This window comes from Anser brachyrhynchus (genome assembly GCF_964034855.1).
Source record: "Anser brachyrhynchus genome assembly, chromosome: 18".
In the NCBI taxonomy this organism is placed as follows: Eukaryota; Metazoa; Chordata; class Aves; order Anseriformes; family Anatidae; genus Anser; species Anser brachyrhynchus.
Window position 1 is genome coordinate 7921278 of NC_137711.1, and position 17392 is coordinate 7938669.

Below are 17392 nucleotides of genomic sequence, written 5' to 3' on the forward strand. Positions count from 1 at the left end.
CTCTTGCTGGCCACACTATTCCTGACACAACCAGGATGCCGTTGGCCTTCTTGGCCACCTGGGCACACTGCTGGCTCGTGTTCAGACGAGCATTGACCAACACCCCCAGAACCTTGTCCTCTGCACAGCTTGGAGGAGAGCAGGGCCATGGGAACAGTGCCAGCACAGGGGAGCTGAGGGACACGTGGAGGCAAACACGTCCCGGGCTCCCCACCACCCCCCTCGCACCGCACCCAGCTTGGGGTCACACACCAGGGCTGCCCGCGGAAGGAGGAAACAGGGCGCCTTGGCAGGTCACGGCCATTGTTTGCCTCTGGAAAGGAGCTGCACCCTTTCCTGAAAGGTGATGCGAGGCAAGGCATTGCCCAAGATTGCCCTTTCCCCCACGGGCTGGAGCTGGTCCTGCCAAAGTCACAGCCAGGTAATCTATCAGATTGGAGATCTGGGTAGGAATGGGGGAAAAAAGTCAATATTGTCATTCATTACATTAAGCATATATTAGCCATACTAAGCACAGGGCAACTCTGCTTGGAAAGATCTCCCTGAGGCTCACGAGGTCCAGCTGTGGTGGGATTTACCAGCCCCATGGCACTGGGGGGAGAACCAAGGTGTGCAGGAAGGTCACAGAGGCTTAGCCCCAGGGTAGACGATGAATTGCAGAAATAGAGGCATTTGCAGGAGTGTAGAGCCCTCTACCCCCGTCCTGTATCTTCTCCAGAGAGAAAGGCTCCCACCACGAGAAGGCTGCCGCCACCTCCCTGCTGCAGCAGTGTGGCTGGGTTTGTCGGGAATGGGGGCGGTCATGGGGCTGCACAGCCTCAAAAACCACGTCCAGCCTAGGGCAAGAGCTGATGCTACCGCCGCAGACAGCCCCAGCCTCCCTGCCTTGTGCTGCTCCGAGGCAAGGGCAGCCTCCCGCCGCGTGAAGGGACCGCCGTGTTCCCATCCATCTTCTGCTTGTCAGCCCACCCCGGGCTCTGGAAAGGAGCTGAAACAGCCCAACGGGCCTCTTTTGTTCAACAACTTTGGCACATTTCATAACCTACCTTATCATGCTGCAAACAGCTGTGCGCTGGCTCTGGCCACCACGAAGGGCAACGCGCAGGCAGAGCGCTGTATTTTCTGTATGTGACATTGCCTGGCCGTGACTGCCCACCCAGGGTTTATGGGGACATCTGCTAGAGGGGATTGTGTCCTGTGAATGCGAAGAGACAAGCTAGCTCCCTCTCCGGGTTGAGCACCCGATGCTTCTCATGCTTTTCCCTGCTGAGCTGGCAAGGTTGGGAAGGATTTTTTTCCTGTATAGCAGAGCCATCTCTTTTTTTTATAGTAATCCGTACCCATTCTGCTATTGCTCACCCCACTCGTCAAGGGGCAGCCAGAGCCAAAAGGAAATTTACCTCTCCCTGAGCCCAAGGAATGATCATCCCCACCAGAGTCATCCACCCCTGTGAGCTACAGTGCTGGAGGTATGGGGACATGAGAGCCGTGACATGCCCCTGTTGTGCTACTCCCCCGAATTTAATATATCTCCTTAAAAAAAATGCAGAAAGGTCCCTCACCCCCTCGTGGGATGAATGAGCAAAGAGGGGGAGCTGGGCTAGATGCACCCGGGCCACATTCCAGCTGGGGTGTAAAGGGTGAATGCATGCACCAGTAAAGCCAGGCTGCCAAAAAAACGTAAAAACTGCAGGTATCTGTAAAAATATAACGTGCAACGCCACATCCGAGGGGAGACAGCGGGCAAAAACAGGCTTGCAGCTCAACTGCAAAGAGTCAAAGCAGCAGGGGGCATTTCTGTTAAAACGAGAAAGACGGAGCAGAAACAGAATAAGTCTGAGCTTGCGCTAACACGGTGCGAAAGGGCGCCCAGCACACCGGGACCTCCAGGCGGCTGCTCCCGCAGCGGGGGCAGCCAGCAGCAGGACAGCCCCATCCCGCCGGTGCCGCCGCGTTCCCGCTGCTCGTGCCTGCCTTCCCGCCCCGCCAAGCGCCCGGCCCGCCAGCGATCGCTTTCCGCGCCGCGGCGGCCGATGAAAGGCAGCCACGGTGACCCAGCGACGGCCGGAGGAATGCTGCGTCGCCCCTTGCTTCTTCCCCCTGGGAAGGAGGGGAGAGAAAAAGCCCCCTTTTTTCTCCCTGGGAGGCTGTCACCGTCGGCACGGGCATGGCCGAGCCGGCATCGCTTCGCCAGCGCAATGTTTGGTTGGGGCTGCGATGTGCTAATAAAACAGTTAACGAGTCTGTTTTGCAGCATTTGCTGGGGAAAGCTGGCTGTGCCGCTCCGAAAACCAAGCACAGGATCCCGTCAGAGCCCCTTAGGGTGTTCGGACCCGGGGTTGGAACAACGTCACGGCCCCGTCGTTCAGCAACGGGAGCTTTCTCCGCCACAGGCACGAGGAAGTGGCTGCCACTGGCGGGGCCGTGCCGGCCGTTTCGCTCCAGGTGTGGGGTGTTTGGGGCGGTGGTCTCCCAAAACGCTGGGGACAAGAGACCGGACCTGATGGGCACAGGGGGAAACTGAGGCAGGAGGTGCCTGGCTTTGCCTTGCACGCTCAGGGGCTGGTGCCAAGCCGCTGGAGAGACCCAAATGCCCCCCAGATCCACACTTCTGTCAGCTGCCTTCATGATGGCAAGTGTTATTGCACGGAAGGTGTAATCTCGACAAGATTGGGATAAATTCAATTGATAACAGCTCTCAAAGCGAGGACTTTCTGCCACCTGCACTGTCGTTCACCCCAGGAAGAGTTCCTGTTTTAAAAAAAACCAGTCATTTAGTTTCAAAAATGAATTATGCTCGTACCCTCCTCCCACAGATGGGATTAATCCAGCTCCTGCACGGAGGGGACAGAGGGGACGTGGCAGCGACCTGTCACTCCACACGCTGCAGGAGCACGCGGCGGTGAGGGAATAACAAGATTAATGCAGCCAGGAGCCTCCAGAGGGGCTCTGCATTTGATGTGAGGGAGGAGAGAGATCAGAGCGTGGAGGAGCTGGGATTAACATAAAATTACAAAACTTTCATTATGGGCCGAGGGGCGTCCCAGACACGTGCCCCCACGGGGTGACCCGGGCCACAGGGACGCATGGGAACACCGTTCCTGGTGGCACTGCCATCGCCTCCTCCCCAGACACAGCCTCTTATGTCTCCCCTTGGGTCAGCCAGATTGAAAAGACGATTAATCTTTAGCCAGATTAATCTTCATCCAGAAAAGCCAGGGGCTGGCCGAGAAGTCCCTGACTTTCCCTTCCAGGTGGGGTCAGGACGGGAGAGCCACCGAAAGAGAGCACGAGCGTGTTCAGACAGCACCCAGGCACGCGCCGCCACTCTTAGGATGCCCGTGAACTTGAGGGGAGACAAGGGAAGCGAACCCAAAGGACTTTGCCTCCCCGGTGATATCTCAAGCCCTACCAGCTTCGCTTTGATCCGTGACACACCTTAGAGATGCTCAGTGTGCTGGAAAAGTGGGTCCACATGGGAGAGGGGGTGCTGTTGGGCTCCTGCGGCTCCCCAGTCCTTCCAGTACGGCACTGGGGAGGACCAGACTGCTCAGGGCTGGACCACCCCAAGGGAAGGATGCAGCACAGCAGCGGCTGCACCAAAACAGTGCTCGAGCAGTCGGCTGATGCGGAGTCCCTAAAAAACAAAGCAAAACAGGCAAGCAGAGCTCCCAGGCTCGTTGCAGGAACAGGGTGGTGGGGATCAGCCCCTTGAGGGCTGGCCCCAAAAGTCCCCCAGGTCCCCATCCGCTGCCCCAGCCCCGCTGCAGACACAGGCTGTGCTGTCCCTCCAGCTTTATTTGCCGAGGGAATTAAGGTCCTGCTGGGAAAACCTCCCTGGTGCTCTGATAAGTGCCTGCGTAGCCAGCTCTAAATGGCTTTTTGTAAATGAACGGTCAGGATTAATGAGGCTCCCCCATCGCTGTTTACTGAGTTCTCCCACCACGGAGGGCTGTGGGAGGGGACGGGACAAGGCGCAGCCCCCCTCCTCCAGGCAAGCCCCTCGGGCCACGGGGGAGCTGGCACACAGAGACCACCACGACGCCACCCCACTCACGCCCAAGCCTTTCCTCTCCTTAGACCAGGAGCTGAGCTTCCTATGGGGTTTCTTTTGGGGCGGGGGGCATCAGCCCCAGCGCAGAGGAGCTGCAGGGCACCGTGTTCCAGGGGCTGGGGCCAGCCTGGGGGCGATGCTCATTTTCTCTCTCGGCCACGTTGCTGGGGGAGGCGGGGGGTGTTTGCCGTGCGGGTCGGCAGCGGGTGTGCATCCCTTCATGTGATGGGGCTGGGGAGGAGGCGAGGGGCTGCAGCTGGACCCGTCCCCCCCGGCAGGAATGTGCTTGGTGACCCCGGGGTGGCAAGGAGACAGCCGGACAGGCCAAGGGGACAGCAATCGGTGGGGGTTCGAGGAGCCCCGTGCCCGGGGGACCCTCCTCTGTCATCCCTCTCGGGGTCCTGCCTTCGCCTGCTCCGCTCCCAGGGGCTGCAGCAGCTGCCTTGCCACCGACCTTTGGATGTTTGCACATTCCTGCTTGTTAATGTGTCTCGTAACCAAAAGCTGCGGGATGGAGCGTTGTGTCCCCGCTGCCCGTTCTGCTCTCTTCCCCGGCTGGAAATCGGCACCCACGCCGGGTGGGCACACACACACGCTCCCCAGCAGCTGCCTCGCCGCACCCCAGCGTCCCGACAGCGCAGGAGGGCTCCGAAAGCTCCCGGAGCTCCCTGGGCAGATGGCAGTCACCTCTCCCGGCCATGCACAGGGAAACCAGGCACCATTTGGGAGCAGAGCCGTGCCTCCCTCGGCCGCCAGGCTGGCACGCTGCCCACCAGCACGACGCCAGGCCAAATTCTTTGCGATTCCTAGGTTAACGCCCGCCGCTCGTGGTGCCCCCGCGTCCTCCTGCCGCCTGCCTCCAGCCCAGCGGCCCCGCGCACGGGACAGGAGCATCCCAGGGGATCTGCACCCAGCGTCCCCATGCTGCTCAGCCTGGCCCCATCTGTAACCCCTGCCTGTTTGGGACTTACACACACACTGCCTCAAATTGGGCCGTTCTCCAAAATCACCTGCTTGCCCCCACGCTGTCCCTGCCTGCAGCAGCACCCGTGGGCGAGCAAGGTCTGCAGGGCGCAGAGCCGGCAGCCTGCCCGCCCTTCTGCCGTTTCTGGGGTGGGTGGGTTAAAGCCCGTCCCCTGGGGACAGACACCAAAGGAGGGTGTTTGCTTTGGGTTTCTAAAACAAGCGTCTCATCATCCTGAAAAAAAAAATAAAATAAAAATCTCAGGACGTGGGATGACCCTAACGCTCCGAATCTGGAAATAAATCACCTGGAGAGGAGAAAAAAAAAAAAAAAAAAGGCTTTGTAAAGAAATCCCCGTGGCCCCAACGCTTCTTTGCACGGTGGCCAAGTTTCAACCTCGGCATGACGTGGTTTCCCAAAGGAGGAGGCGAGGCTGGCGCTTCCCTGCGGCTCAGCCCCGCCGTGGGGGGGCTGGATGCGTCCCCCCCCAATTTCCCGCTGCGGCAGCGCGGGCTGGGCTGGAGGAGCCCCGTGGGGCTGCAGCCACCCACCCGGGCACGCGTCAGGGGCACAGCGGGGAAGAGGAGGAGGAGGAGGAAGGGGCAGCGTGCCTCGCATCTCCTCGTGACAGCACTTACACAGGGGCCGTTGCGCGGCGCTCCCCCCGCTGCAGGGCAAGCCCCAGCCTGCCGGAGCATTGTGCTGGCCCTGCCGCGGGGAACGGCTGCTGGCAACAGCCCCTGACCCTCCCAGGCACCCTGGGGCGCGGAGGGAAGCGGGTGATGGAGGGGAGATTTGCTGGGGGGGGGCTCTGGGGCACTGGCAGGTGCACCCCCCCCGTGCACGGTCCAACAACACGACCGAAAATATGAGGACAGAAGCATGTTCCCAAAGCGCTGCCCGAGCGTTGCTGTGGGGTATAAGCAGCCCCCAACAGAGCCCCGCACCCTGCAAAACCACAATAGGACCTAAAGCAGCGTCTGCAGCAGGAAAGAGGAGCAGAACTGGGGTGGGCACAATGAGCACAGAACGCAGGGGCAGCACTGCAGGGGGCTCTGCTTTCCCCACCGGGCACTTTGTGCCCAACAGTGGGGTTTGGGTTCAGGTCCACGTCAAGGCACCTCCTCGCCCTGCCTCAGTTTCCCCATCGGGCTGTTGCGCCAGTTGTCCAAGCTGTGTGAGTGCCACAGGTCCTGCTGGGCTCTGAACGCAGTGCAAGGGCATGGCTGGAAGAGCAGAAAAGGGGCTTTGCCCCTCTTTGCTTTCAGAGATGCATTTCCCAGAGCCCTGGGGGCACCAAGGACTGGGAAGCTTGGAGCAGGAAGGTGTTTGCATCCAGCCCAAACCCTCCAAGCAGAAACATCGGGGTCCATCCCCATCACAGTTTTCCCACCGTTCAGCCAGTCCGGGTGTTGCCCCGACACCTCCACCCCCTTGGGTACAAACCCCTCCGAAACCAGTGTCACAGGAGCAGGGAGTCCCCAGGCTGTCCCCAGACTGATCCATTTTCCTTGCCGCCTGGTGCCGTCCCCATCCCGTCCCACCCAGGGTCCTGCCAGCCCTGCCCAAAGCCCTTCCCATGAGATTTCTCACCCACGTGAACCCCTGGGAGCACGTTTAGGAACCTGGGTTTTTCTTTTTCACCCAAACTTGGGAAGTTTGTTCATTGCTATGCAAGGCAAATCCATTCCCTACCCTCCTCCATCCTGCCTCCCCCTTCTCTCCCCTGCCACTCCGGCCCGTCCCAGCCTGGGAAGTGAAAGTGGGCTGAATTTTTCACGACGAGGAGAAAATAATAATAATAATAAAAATCCGGGGGTAGGGGAAGAAACCAAGAGCTGTGACCTCCTCCAAAACGGCACCAAATCCACACAAGGAAAACAAAAGGCAGCGAGATTAGCATTTCCAAACGGAGCAGAGATGGCCCCAATCTTTGAGCTGTTTATTCTAGGCGTTGATTTTCAATATTTAGGATGATTAGCAAGTGAAAGCCGGCTGTTGCCAGAATGGCTCCGCGCCAGCCCCGCACTCAATGGAGGAGAAAGAAAGACACGGCAAGAAAAGGAGAGAAAAGAAGGGCTTATGTGTATATTTCTTCCCCCCTCCGTGAACGGGGAGATTGGTTTGATGTGTCAACGTTTGCCCATCCGGGGAGGGTGACGGATGAGGGGACGGCTGCGGGGGAACGGGAGCAATAACTAATAACGGGACGGCCGCCATGGGTTTAACAACACCGCTGGGCTGGGGCAGGAGGAAGGAGCCGGGCACTTCCAAGCTCGGCAAGCCCGGGCAGGCCGGGCCCCGGTGCCCCTGGCATGGCCGCGCCGCAGCCCAGGCCTAGGCCCCGGCCTGGTGCCGAAACCCCAGCGCCAGCCGCCCCCTCGTAGGGAGGGGGGAAATAAAAATAACAAAGAAATCCACGTCCAAGTTTGTTGTGTTGCTTTCAGGCGCTGAACAAAACGAGGTTGTTCCAGGCCTCGCCTGGTGCCTCCTTTATATTCGCCCTTTTTCGCTTTACAGCCCTCGGCTGGCTCAGGCAGGGAGGAATGTTTTTCTCCTGGCAGAACCCTCTTTTTGGTCCCCCCCCCCGGCAGGGCTCTGCTTTTTGCAGGGGGCTGAAGCAGAAACTATGTGGTCGTGGCCAGCAAAACACAGTAAACCAGAGAAGCGAGGGGGCTGCCAGCTTTTCCCAGCCCTGCCGCTAACCCCGTTAATGTGGAGAAATGGCTGCCAAAGGGGAACGAACAGGAGGAAGAGCCACTGCTGGGGTTTAGTCACAGAATCGTGGAAACGTCTAGGCTGGAAAAGACCCCCAAGATCACCAAACCCAACCATCGACCTGACCGCCCAAGTCCCATTGCTAAGCTGTGTCCCTTAGTGCCACATCCTGAATATACCCCCAGGGACGGGGACTCCACCACCTACCCACATGGCCCATTCCAATGCTTGACCGCCTCCAATTCCCCATTGCCCTTTGGGGTTCCCAAGGTGAAAGGAGAGCCGAGATTTGCCCCTGGAAGACCCCAAAGGCATCAAAGCACAAAGACAACCCTACCTCATCCAGATGACTGCATCCCAACCTTCCAGCACAAGCTAAGGCCACTGCCAGCAGTGAGCCCAGCCTTTATTTTGGGTTGAGATTGGCTGGATTGAGACCAGCTGTGACCGCTGTCGAGCTAACCGGCAGCCCTGCTCTTGGGGATCCAGCAGATCACCAGGGAGGTGTTAGGGCCTGAGGGCTGTGATGTCCTGGAGCGGGTCCAGCTGAAGCTCCGAGCTGGATGAGCCCGATGCAAGGTCCAGAGGGGACATCTCTGCCCCGAGGATGCTGATGTATGACCAGAAGCCCCTTCCAGCCCCTTCCTCCCACCACCCCCAGCAGCATCGCTGCCCCATGGATGTGGCCATGGACACCCCCAGCCCACCTGGCGTTGCACTGAGCCCTGGTCCCCAAGCCAGCCCAGCACCCCCTTGCCCTCCCCGAGCCTCCTGCTCCCCACCCACGCGCAGGCTCGCTTTGCTGCCGCTGCTTTGCTTCCCTGTCCTCGCAGAGCCCAACTGCTCCTCGGCATAATTGGTCTCACGAGGGCTCAGCTATTCCTGAGGCTTTTGTGCAGCTCCTCTCGCCGCCCCGCACCCAGGAGGGCTCCCAAACCACTTGTGTTTCTGCAGGGTGAGGTGGGGACAGGGCACAAGCAGGAGAGAAACAGCGCCAGGCACCTGCACCATCACCCCCAGGAGCAGGGAAGGATGCTCCAGGGCACCTCTCAGCACCTGGGACACCAGGCACAGCCACCCTTGTGCCCCATAGATGGTGTGTAACAAGTGCCACACATCGGGTGGTTCGTGCCTCACTTTCCCTATGGGAAGGGGCTGAGAGCACCAACACTGCTCCCTCCTTGTACTGGGCTGAACTGTGACAGCGAGATACCCCCTGCTTACACGGGAGAGCCTCAGACAGAGCCAGGCTGTGCTGGAGGGAAACAAGGAGACAAAGTATTTTTTTCCCTCTCTCCCATTTTCTTTTTTTTTTTTTTCTCTTTTCCTATAAAAAAAAATCTTAAAGTAACTTTCCATGAAAAAAGGTTAAATTGCACATGTATCTTTGCACTTCTCCAGCATCAGTCTGGAGGCCCAAAAACAGGAAAACATGAAGAAAAATAAAAACCATCACCAGTACTGGTATATACATCTACACTGGCCCCCAAAGCTACCCGGAGACACAGCCCTCGTTCCCCACCCCAGGGACACCACCCCTGGCTGGGTGGTGGCATCCCAGTGGGCTTCAGCTGCTGGCCCCAGCCCCAGCCCTGCTTCCATGAGCTGAAGTTGTCGGGCTCACAGAGCAATTGGGTCAGATCCTGGGGAGGGATCTGCCAGGTGAAAACCCCCCAGCAGCCCCCCATCCAAATCTAGGGGTGCCACCAGCCTGTCCCACGCAGGACTGGTGCTCCCATCACTGCAGCTCCGACTTCAGTGCCTGACGCCCCCTCACGCAGCACTATGTGTGCAGATTTGAGTGCAAATTACTCCAAGGGTAATTTTAATTTTATTTTTAAGGCTGGTTTATTGACTCTTAAACTACAACTATATTCCCGCTAAGTTATGTTGCTCACATCAAAAGTCCTAAGTGCTTTTGTTAAGATTTTCTTTTTTTTGGTTGCAATCTTCCATTTTTCAGCAAGTCTAAGACACACCACCAACACTACAGCTTTTCCTTACTCCTATCTAGCAGCTACCATCACCTAAATCTCCTACAGCGAAGGGAAGGTGAAGAATCCAGTTCCCGAGAGCTTCAAGTCGAGTTTCGGCACAGTTTGGCTCCGCTCCCCAGATGTCTCAACTTTGCCTGGAGCTCCTCCACAGGCACTGGGAACGGTGGTGATGCTGAAACACAGGGAAGGGTTATGCTGGTCTAGGCCCTTGGGCAATCGCGGCGAGGATTCTGGGTGTAAAAGATATGAAAGTCACTTCTGGGAGCGACCCAGTCCCCTCTGCTCCTCTCCTGCCGTGGCCGAATCCTGGATCCTGAACGAAACTGCCGCTGCAGGAAGCCTCCCTGGCGCGCACTCAAAGCGGACGTGCAGGACGCTGCGGTCTCGGTTTGCAGAGTGACGAACACGAGCTTTTACTCAGCAAAAATACAAAACAACCCCCAAACTGCATTTCCCCTATCCCCTCTAAAAAGACATTCTAATGCTAAAAAATAGGTTTCTTTGAATATATAATATATAATAGATTATATAAAAACATCTAAAGAGACGGATTTGCATCTGACTTTACAGACCTTTTCTTCTTCCCTAGGCACAATTCAGGAGGGAGGTTGAACTTGGAGAATCCAGAAGGGACCTCTATTTGCCTACTAGCTAATTATCGCCTTACACCTACAAACTACCCTGGACAGAAAGAAAGAGATAAACGGAGAGAAGAAGGGGTGAGGAAATTGCACGTAGTCTATCGAGTCCTAAGCCACCAGGAATCTCCTCTCTTGGATCCATTTAGCAGGTGCTCTCCTTTAGCCCAGGAGGAGTGTGTGCCGTGTCCATTTCCACGGAAAAAAAAATGTAATTCACATTTCTTTCTTTAAAAAGTAAAAAAATAAGTACTGCTATATCCCTTTCTTGAGCAAACTCATGGACCACAGACTTCTGGTGTGTCCTTTAAAGATATTTCAAACAATTTCTGTGTTAATGTGTCATTCCCCACCCCCCACCTTCCCACCCTCACCCGTCAGCATGTCTGTGAATAACCCTACGATGAAGCTACAGAAGTTGCTGTGGATGTCTGCCTCTAGAAAATCTTGTCCCCCGTGTGAGTTCCAGCAGCACAGGGGGAGCACCCTAAAGTCTCTGTGGGCTTGGTTGAGTCTTTCAAGTGGCCGCTTATAAAAAGGATCCCACACTGCTCCAGTCGTTCACATCCGCAGGCAAAGCGGTGTCGCTGAGCTCTAACAACTGCTCCACGCCGACGGAGCTGGAGAGGTAATCGTTCCTGCCTTCGTCCCAGGGGTGCTGCAGGAAAGAAGTGGCCATGAAGGTCTCGTCAAAGTCCAGGTTGTTCTGGCTGGATTCGCTGAGGACCTGCTCGTGCCCAGTGGTGCACCACTCCTGGGGACAGTCGTTGTGGCACCCGTGCACCGTCAAGTCCACGTCGCGCCTTATCGGGCTGATGGGAGGCGTGAGCTCCAGGTCCTCGAAAGTGGAGAAGTCTCCGTTCAAGCTGGTGTCGAAGATGGCCTCCCAGTCAAAGTCACCCTTCAGCGATCCCAGCTCGGTCTGCTCCTCCTGGGTGAGCAAGGCAGGGTTGGAAAGCCGAGATGACTTGGCCGTACGCTTGGGCAAGGGCTGCTTGCGCTTGTGGCCTGCCTTTCTGTCCGCCGGGTTCCAGTTCTGGTCAGCGGTGACTTCTTCGAACTCCTTCAGCAGCTGCTGGGACTCCATGTTGACGTTGAGGACGTTACCGTTGGTCCAAGTGGAAGCCGCAGGGCTGGCGACGCAGCGCACTTTTTGCTGGGCTCTGCTGGTGAAGGCCGGGTGGATCTGCACCGGGGGCATCCTCCGTTTCTTGAAGGCGCCGTTCATCAGCCGGTCGGCGTACTGGGGGTCGATCTTCCAAAACCCACCTTTCCCTGGCTCGTCCTTCTCCCGAGGCACCTTGATGAAGCACTTGTTCAAGGAGAGGTTGTGCCGGATGGAGTTCTAGACCCAAAAGAGAAGAGAGGGGGGTTGAGCGCCTGCCTCCTGCTGCAGCACCTACCTGCTGGGGAGCCGGGTGGGAAGGCGTGTCGTCAGCAGGCAGCTTTGGGGGAAAAAGAAGGCAGAAATGGCAATGTCAAAACATCCCAGGCTACGTGCCCAGCAGAAACTCCCCTGCCCCAGGCAGTTTTCCTGCCCCTCATCTAGAAGCAGCAGGAGTCAAAGGATCGAGCTAGGACTTGCCAACCAACGGGAAGCGTTTGGGAAACTCTCCTTGGCTGTACACCGGGGCCACGGGGCTTTGGTGATGCAGAGCACTGGGAGAAACCGGCCAGACCTGCTGCAGGAGCTCAGGTCCTGCACAGCAGATAAGGAGGAAGAGGAGGGACTTCACACCGCCGTGGCCACAGCCACGTTGCAAGTGGCAATGCGTGGCAGCGCTGCGGGGGACAGCATCATCCTTCCTCGCATCCCCCAGTTCTCCTGAGCTGATTGCTAGCAGCAAGGGGGAAATATTTCTCCCCAAACCAGCCACCGTGCCTCCCTGCAGCCAGGCTGACGCAAAGGAGCTGGGCAAAGCCAAAGGGGCCCCCAGCTGTCCCACCGCAGCCCCGGGCACAGCCAGAGCTCGCCCGGGCTATCTGCCCCCAGAGGTGCCTCCTGGCCCAGGAAGTCTGGTGTGAAATTGCCACATCTTCATCAGCCATGGCTCAGAGTAGCTGGAGGGGGAAAAAAGGAAAAAAAAAAGAAAAGAGAAGAGTTTCTGCTCCCGTCGAGCTGTTCTGAAGCCCTGAATGTGCCTAGAGTGATGTGAATAATCAGAAAGGAAACTCAGTTATTGGGTAAATAACACAGCGTCGGACTCCACAAAGCCAAGACTGTATTAAGAGATTGGATATGGTAGAGGGTTGGTTTCTTTTTTTTTTTTTTTTAAATGTTGCCTGGATATCTTTATGCTTATTCATCCATAATCCGTAGTGCCGAGTAGGAAAAAACAAGGCTTGAATGCTCAGAGCTGTTGAAAAACACGCACACACACACACACGCACAACAAAACCCTGCTCTGGGCTGAAGCTCCTCGGGTGCGTTGGCTCCTCTCCAAAGCACTCAGCTCCCACAGGAATAGATCCATCTGCCCCCGGAGTACGGGTGGCATGACCTTTCGAGGCTGTCTTCACATACGGGAATTGGGATAGTGGATGAGAACACAGCCTCGGAGAGAAAAAAGGAAGGGAAAAAAAAAAGAAAATGAAAGAAGGGGAAAAAAAAAAAAAGAAGAAGCGGGAACCGCAGATATCCCTGCGAACACTGCAGGCTGTGGCGATTCCAAGTTTACAGTTTAATGAAATTTTACAAGGGTCAGAGCCTTGCAAGCTGAATTCTCTGCTGTCTCCCCTCCCCTCCCCAAATTTCATTCAGCCTGGGCTGCCCTTCGTTATTCCCCAGCCAGTTAACATATTTATCATTCCTCCCTGCAACAATCCCGTGAGCCCCCTGCATGTCTGCAGAGAGGGATTGAAAACTTCTTTTCTTTTTTAATAAACACATTTAATTAAAAACACGGTGATTAGCTGGCCATGAGTTTGCAGGAGAAAGCCAACATGCTGGCACACCACTCCTCCCCCCAAAAAGCTCCCGGACCCACCGGTAAAGCGGTTCAGGCTGACCGTCCCCGAGGGCTCCCGGTTGCTGGACCCCAGGCCCCCTTGTCCCTGGGGTCCCCCTGGGGACAGCGTGGGGACGATGGTCCCCGTGCACCCCGTGGCTGTGCCCCAACCCCGGCAATGCCATCGGGGAGCTTCTGCTTCACACCCCAGAGGCTTGAGGGGGCCCAGATCCTAAGGGAGGATGCAGGTCCCACGTGGCCCCAAAGAAGGATGGGGGTTCCCTTTTCTGGGATGGGCTTATGGGATGCTGGAGACCCTCCTGCCTGGGGAGGAGGTGGCCAGGGGGGTTGCAGCGGCTTTGCCTCGTGCTGCCCAGCTCGGCACCCGCTGTGACGGGTGTTGTGCTGCGGATTGTGGCTGGGAACGACCCGAGGAGAGGGGTGAGCCACCCCGCTGCCATCCCTCCCGCCCCACTGCATCCTAAAAGCCTCACGGAGACCTCGCGTGGGGAGGGAGGGCACCGAGCTGGGAAAAGGCCCTGGGCTCGGGCTGTCCCCAGAGCCGATGAGCCTGTGGGGGGGGGGCTGTCCCCTACCCCTGGGGACAGGTTTGCGCAAGCTGGGGGACAGCAGCCCTGCCCGGCCTCCCTCTGAGGCCTCACCAGCTCGGCACAGCGATGGGGCCTCCTCCCCCTGCGGCGGCGTTTCTGCTCTGAGCCTCCCCAGCGAGGGATTTGCCCAACAAGCAGCACCTCCATCCCTCTCCTCGGGGACACCTGATTCAGCGATTTCCCACGTGCTGAGCCCCGAGGGGAGCCACCAGGGCCCCAGAAAGGTGGGGCTGAGGGCAGACACCAAGCATGCGCCTCCCTGCTCCTAAAATGGCCCTGGGCTCTCCCCCGTAATGGCTCCTTCCCTCTGCCGCCCTCGTGGCTGCATCATCCCTGCGTGCCCAAGCCCGAAGCTCCTTCTCTCCATCCTTCCTCCCTCTCCAAGCACGGGGCCGGAATTTGGGGTCTCTCCATCCCTGGGGACACCCGAGCTATCCACAACCTCCCCAGGAGCAAATTCCCCTTTACACCGAGGATTATCCCCACCGCAGACCCGGCACCCCGCACATGTTGGGGGTCTGCAGGCCCACCCCAACACACCCACCTGCCAGGTGGGGTCGGCGTGTCGGAAGTAGCAGAAGTTATCGGTAATCCACTTGTAGATGGCCGAGAGGGTGATTTTGGTCTTCTTGCTGGCCTCCATCGCCATGCAGATGAGGGTGGCGTATGAGTAGGGCGGCTTGACGTGCGGGTTGCTCTTGTAGTCGATGTCCTCGGCGGGGGGCTGCACGCCCACGGCCGGGTGGGCCGTCCGCGAGGTGGAGGACGAGGTGGGCTTGCCGGGGGTGTGGGGCATCCCCATGCACGCCGGGTCGGCGGCCAGGGGCGAGCACGGGGCGGCGAAACCGGGGATGCGGTGGTAATCGTGGGGGTCCGGGCCGCTGGGGCACGAGGACGACTTGCCCACGTTGGCGTTGATGATGGAGAACTCCTGCAGCCACTGCAGGCTGGTCAGGCTGTCGTCCAGGTTGCTCGAGTCGCCCATGCCGCCCTCCTGGCCTCGGGCCTCGGCCGCCCGCAGGCTCGGCCACCCCTCAGCCATGCCGGGGCGCCCCGGCAGCTCCAGCGTCCGCGGGGGGCGGCGCAGGGAAAGGGACGGGGCCGATCCTGCAACGGTAACGGGGAGGGGATCAGGGTCCCCGAGGGTGACACCCGGCCCCGGGGGGGATGCGTGACGGAGCCACCGCCGTGCCCCCCCCCGGGGGGTTAGGGGAGCCCTGAATTTTGGGGAAATTCCATTAGAGGCCTGCACCCTGCCAGCTCTCAGACCCCGTGTGCTGGTGATGCCCGGCAAGGCAGAAGAAAAGGGGAAAATAAGGAAACAAACCAAAAAAAAAAAAACCACAACAGAAAATCCCCACAACCAAACAAAACCCAGGCTCGCAGTCCCACAAAATGAGGATGCTTCTCCCCAAGGGGCAGGGATGCTTCTCCCCAGGGGGTCACCCACCCTTTTTGCCCCCCTTTTTTCCCCCTTTGCCTTAACGGGGTGAGAATCTCAGCACCCAAGGTGCCAGTAAACCCCCTTAAACTCCCCCCTGCTACCGACTTCCCTCGGCAGTTGGCTGTTCCCTCCACCTCGCACCCCTACAAACGACCGCAGGGAACACAAACCCACCCCAAAAACACCCTCGGGGCCAGCGGGGGGGGGGTTCAGGCCGCGTTAATCGTTGTGGGGACGGTGTTTGGTGTCCCAGCCCGGCTGTAGGGCCGCCGGAGAGCCCCCGAGCCCAGCCGGGGACGGCAGCCCGTGGGGGTCGGAGCTGCGGGTTCCGAGTTCCGCCGTTCAAATAAAGCGGCTGTAACAGCTGGGGGGGGGACCCAAAAACCCCATCCCGCTCCCCAAAATCGGGGTCATCCCCCAAAAAGGGGCTGAGGGCGGTGAGAGCCCTTTAGGACGCCTGCTCCCCGGGTCATGCAGCCAGGCCCTACAGACTCTGGAGGGGGAAATCCCAGAGCCCTTCGCTGTGGAGGGGATGGGGGGGAATAATAAAGGAAAATAAACGTCCCCCCCCCCAAACAGCCGTCCCCAATGGCCACAGCTGTGGGATCCCCTCGGCGGAGCCACCCCACGGGCCCGTCCCGCACCCACCCCGCTACCCCAAACTACTGCCTTACCCCGTCCCGGCGACGTTCCCCCGCTCCCAAACTCGACGGGAGTGCGCAGGGAGCTTCTGGAATTTAAAATTTAAACAACAAAAATCAAAAAAATAGAAGAAAATATTTAACAAATTAGAAAAAAATAGGAAAAAATGGAAAAAAAAACGGAAAAAGGGGCGCCAAAAAGAAACCAACCAAGCACCCCCGGCCCTGGGGCAGCCGGAGGAGGGGTGTGGGGGGGCAGCGGGGGTTAATTTTGGTTTAATTTCCCCCGTTTTTGGGTAAATGACGCCCCGGGCGCTGCCCGCCGTGATTTGCCGCCGGCCGCTGGGCGGCCATTAAGTAGCGGCTCCGAGAGGCTTCGCGCGTTGCCATGGCGACGCCCCGCCCCGTAAACAGCTTCGCGCCCCGCCATTGGTCGCCGAGTTGCCATGGTGATGGGAGGGGGGGGGGGGGGGGAGCCTGCCCGCCCCTGGCGGCGGCCCCGGGAAGGGGAGGGGGCGGCCCTGAGGGGTTTGGGCTCAAATCGGGGGGTTTTGGGGTGCTCCGTGGGGTCTGGGGGGGTGCGCCCCCACCAAGGGGGTGTGGGGCATGGCTTTCTGCCCGAATGGGGGCTGAATGGGGCCTCGCATGGCCAAAGGGGGCCCCAAACAGCCAAATGGGGTCCCAAAAAGCACCGGGAGCACCCCAAAACCTAAACCCCGTGCCCCAGCCCTCTGTGGGGTCTGTGTGGGGCAAGCCCGGCCCTTTCCTCCCCATCTGCGTCCCCAGAGGGAGCAAACACAGCACTTTCCTCCTCACCTGTGACCCCAGAACGAGCTGGAGGGGAAAGGGGGGGCTGCCAGATCCCCCCCTTATTTAATTAACGTGATTAACACCGCTGGCCCTACAGGTGCCCCTGACCCCACACACCACCCCAAAGGCTGTCCTTTGCCACAGGACTGGTTGGGGGGAGGATTAAACCCCATACATTACCCTGCCCCGCAGGGGAAGGGGCTGGGTGCCGCTCCCTGTGTGGAAAGGGGGCCGCCCGCCTGGAAGGTTTTATTGCCCCTTTTTTACAGGCCAGTCCCATAAAGAGCCCCAGATCTGGCTGGTTTCTACCCTTTCACAGCAGCTCTCTCAGCAGCGGGACATGTCCCTGCAAAAAAAACCCTCCTAAGGCAGCGAGGGCTGGGGGGCAGCCAGCCCTTAGCCCACCGTGGGGTTTCCTGAGCGGCCCCATGGAGCATTTTAGGGTTGGCTTCTCCCATCCCCATCCCTTGGCGGGATCCCTTACCCTGCTCTCGGTGCCCCCACCTCCCCCTTCCCCTCCAGGGAGGGTCCCTCTGGCCGTGCCCTCGCCCACCCCAAAGCCCCCAG

The 17392-nt window shown here is 58.7% G+C and overlaps 1 protein-coding gene and 1 long non-coding RNA gene across 2 annotated transcripts; both read right to left on the reverse strand.

The window, feature by feature from the left end:
- Positions 1 to 153: 153 nt before the first annotated feature.
- On the reverse strand, positions 154 to 8055 carry LOC308179700. Its single transcript, XR_013940499.1, has 3 exons — positions 5026 to 8055; positions 3413 to 3637; positions 154 to 2751 (listed from the first exon to the last, which is right to left on the reverse strand). It is a non-coding gene; the product is annotated as an uncharacterized lncRNA (long non-coding RNA).
- A 798-nt stretch (positions 8056 to 8853) lies between these two features.
- On the reverse strand, positions 8854 to 16375 carry FOXJ1 (forkhead box J1). The gene is made up of 4 exons (XM_080560252.1): positions 16226 to 16375; positions 16049 to 16104; positions 14475 to 15037; positions 8854 to 11716 (listed from the first exon to the last, which is right to left on the reverse strand). The coding sequence occupies exons 3-4, from the start codon at positions 14970 to 14972 to the stop codon at positions 10901 to 10903; spliced, it is 1314 nt and encodes a 437-aa protein (XP_080416378.1). The 5' UTR covers positions 14973 to 15037; positions 16049 to 16104; positions 16226 to 16375; the 3' UTR covers positions 8854 to 10900.
- Between the last annotated feature and the right edge of the window lie 1017 nt (positions 16376 to 17392).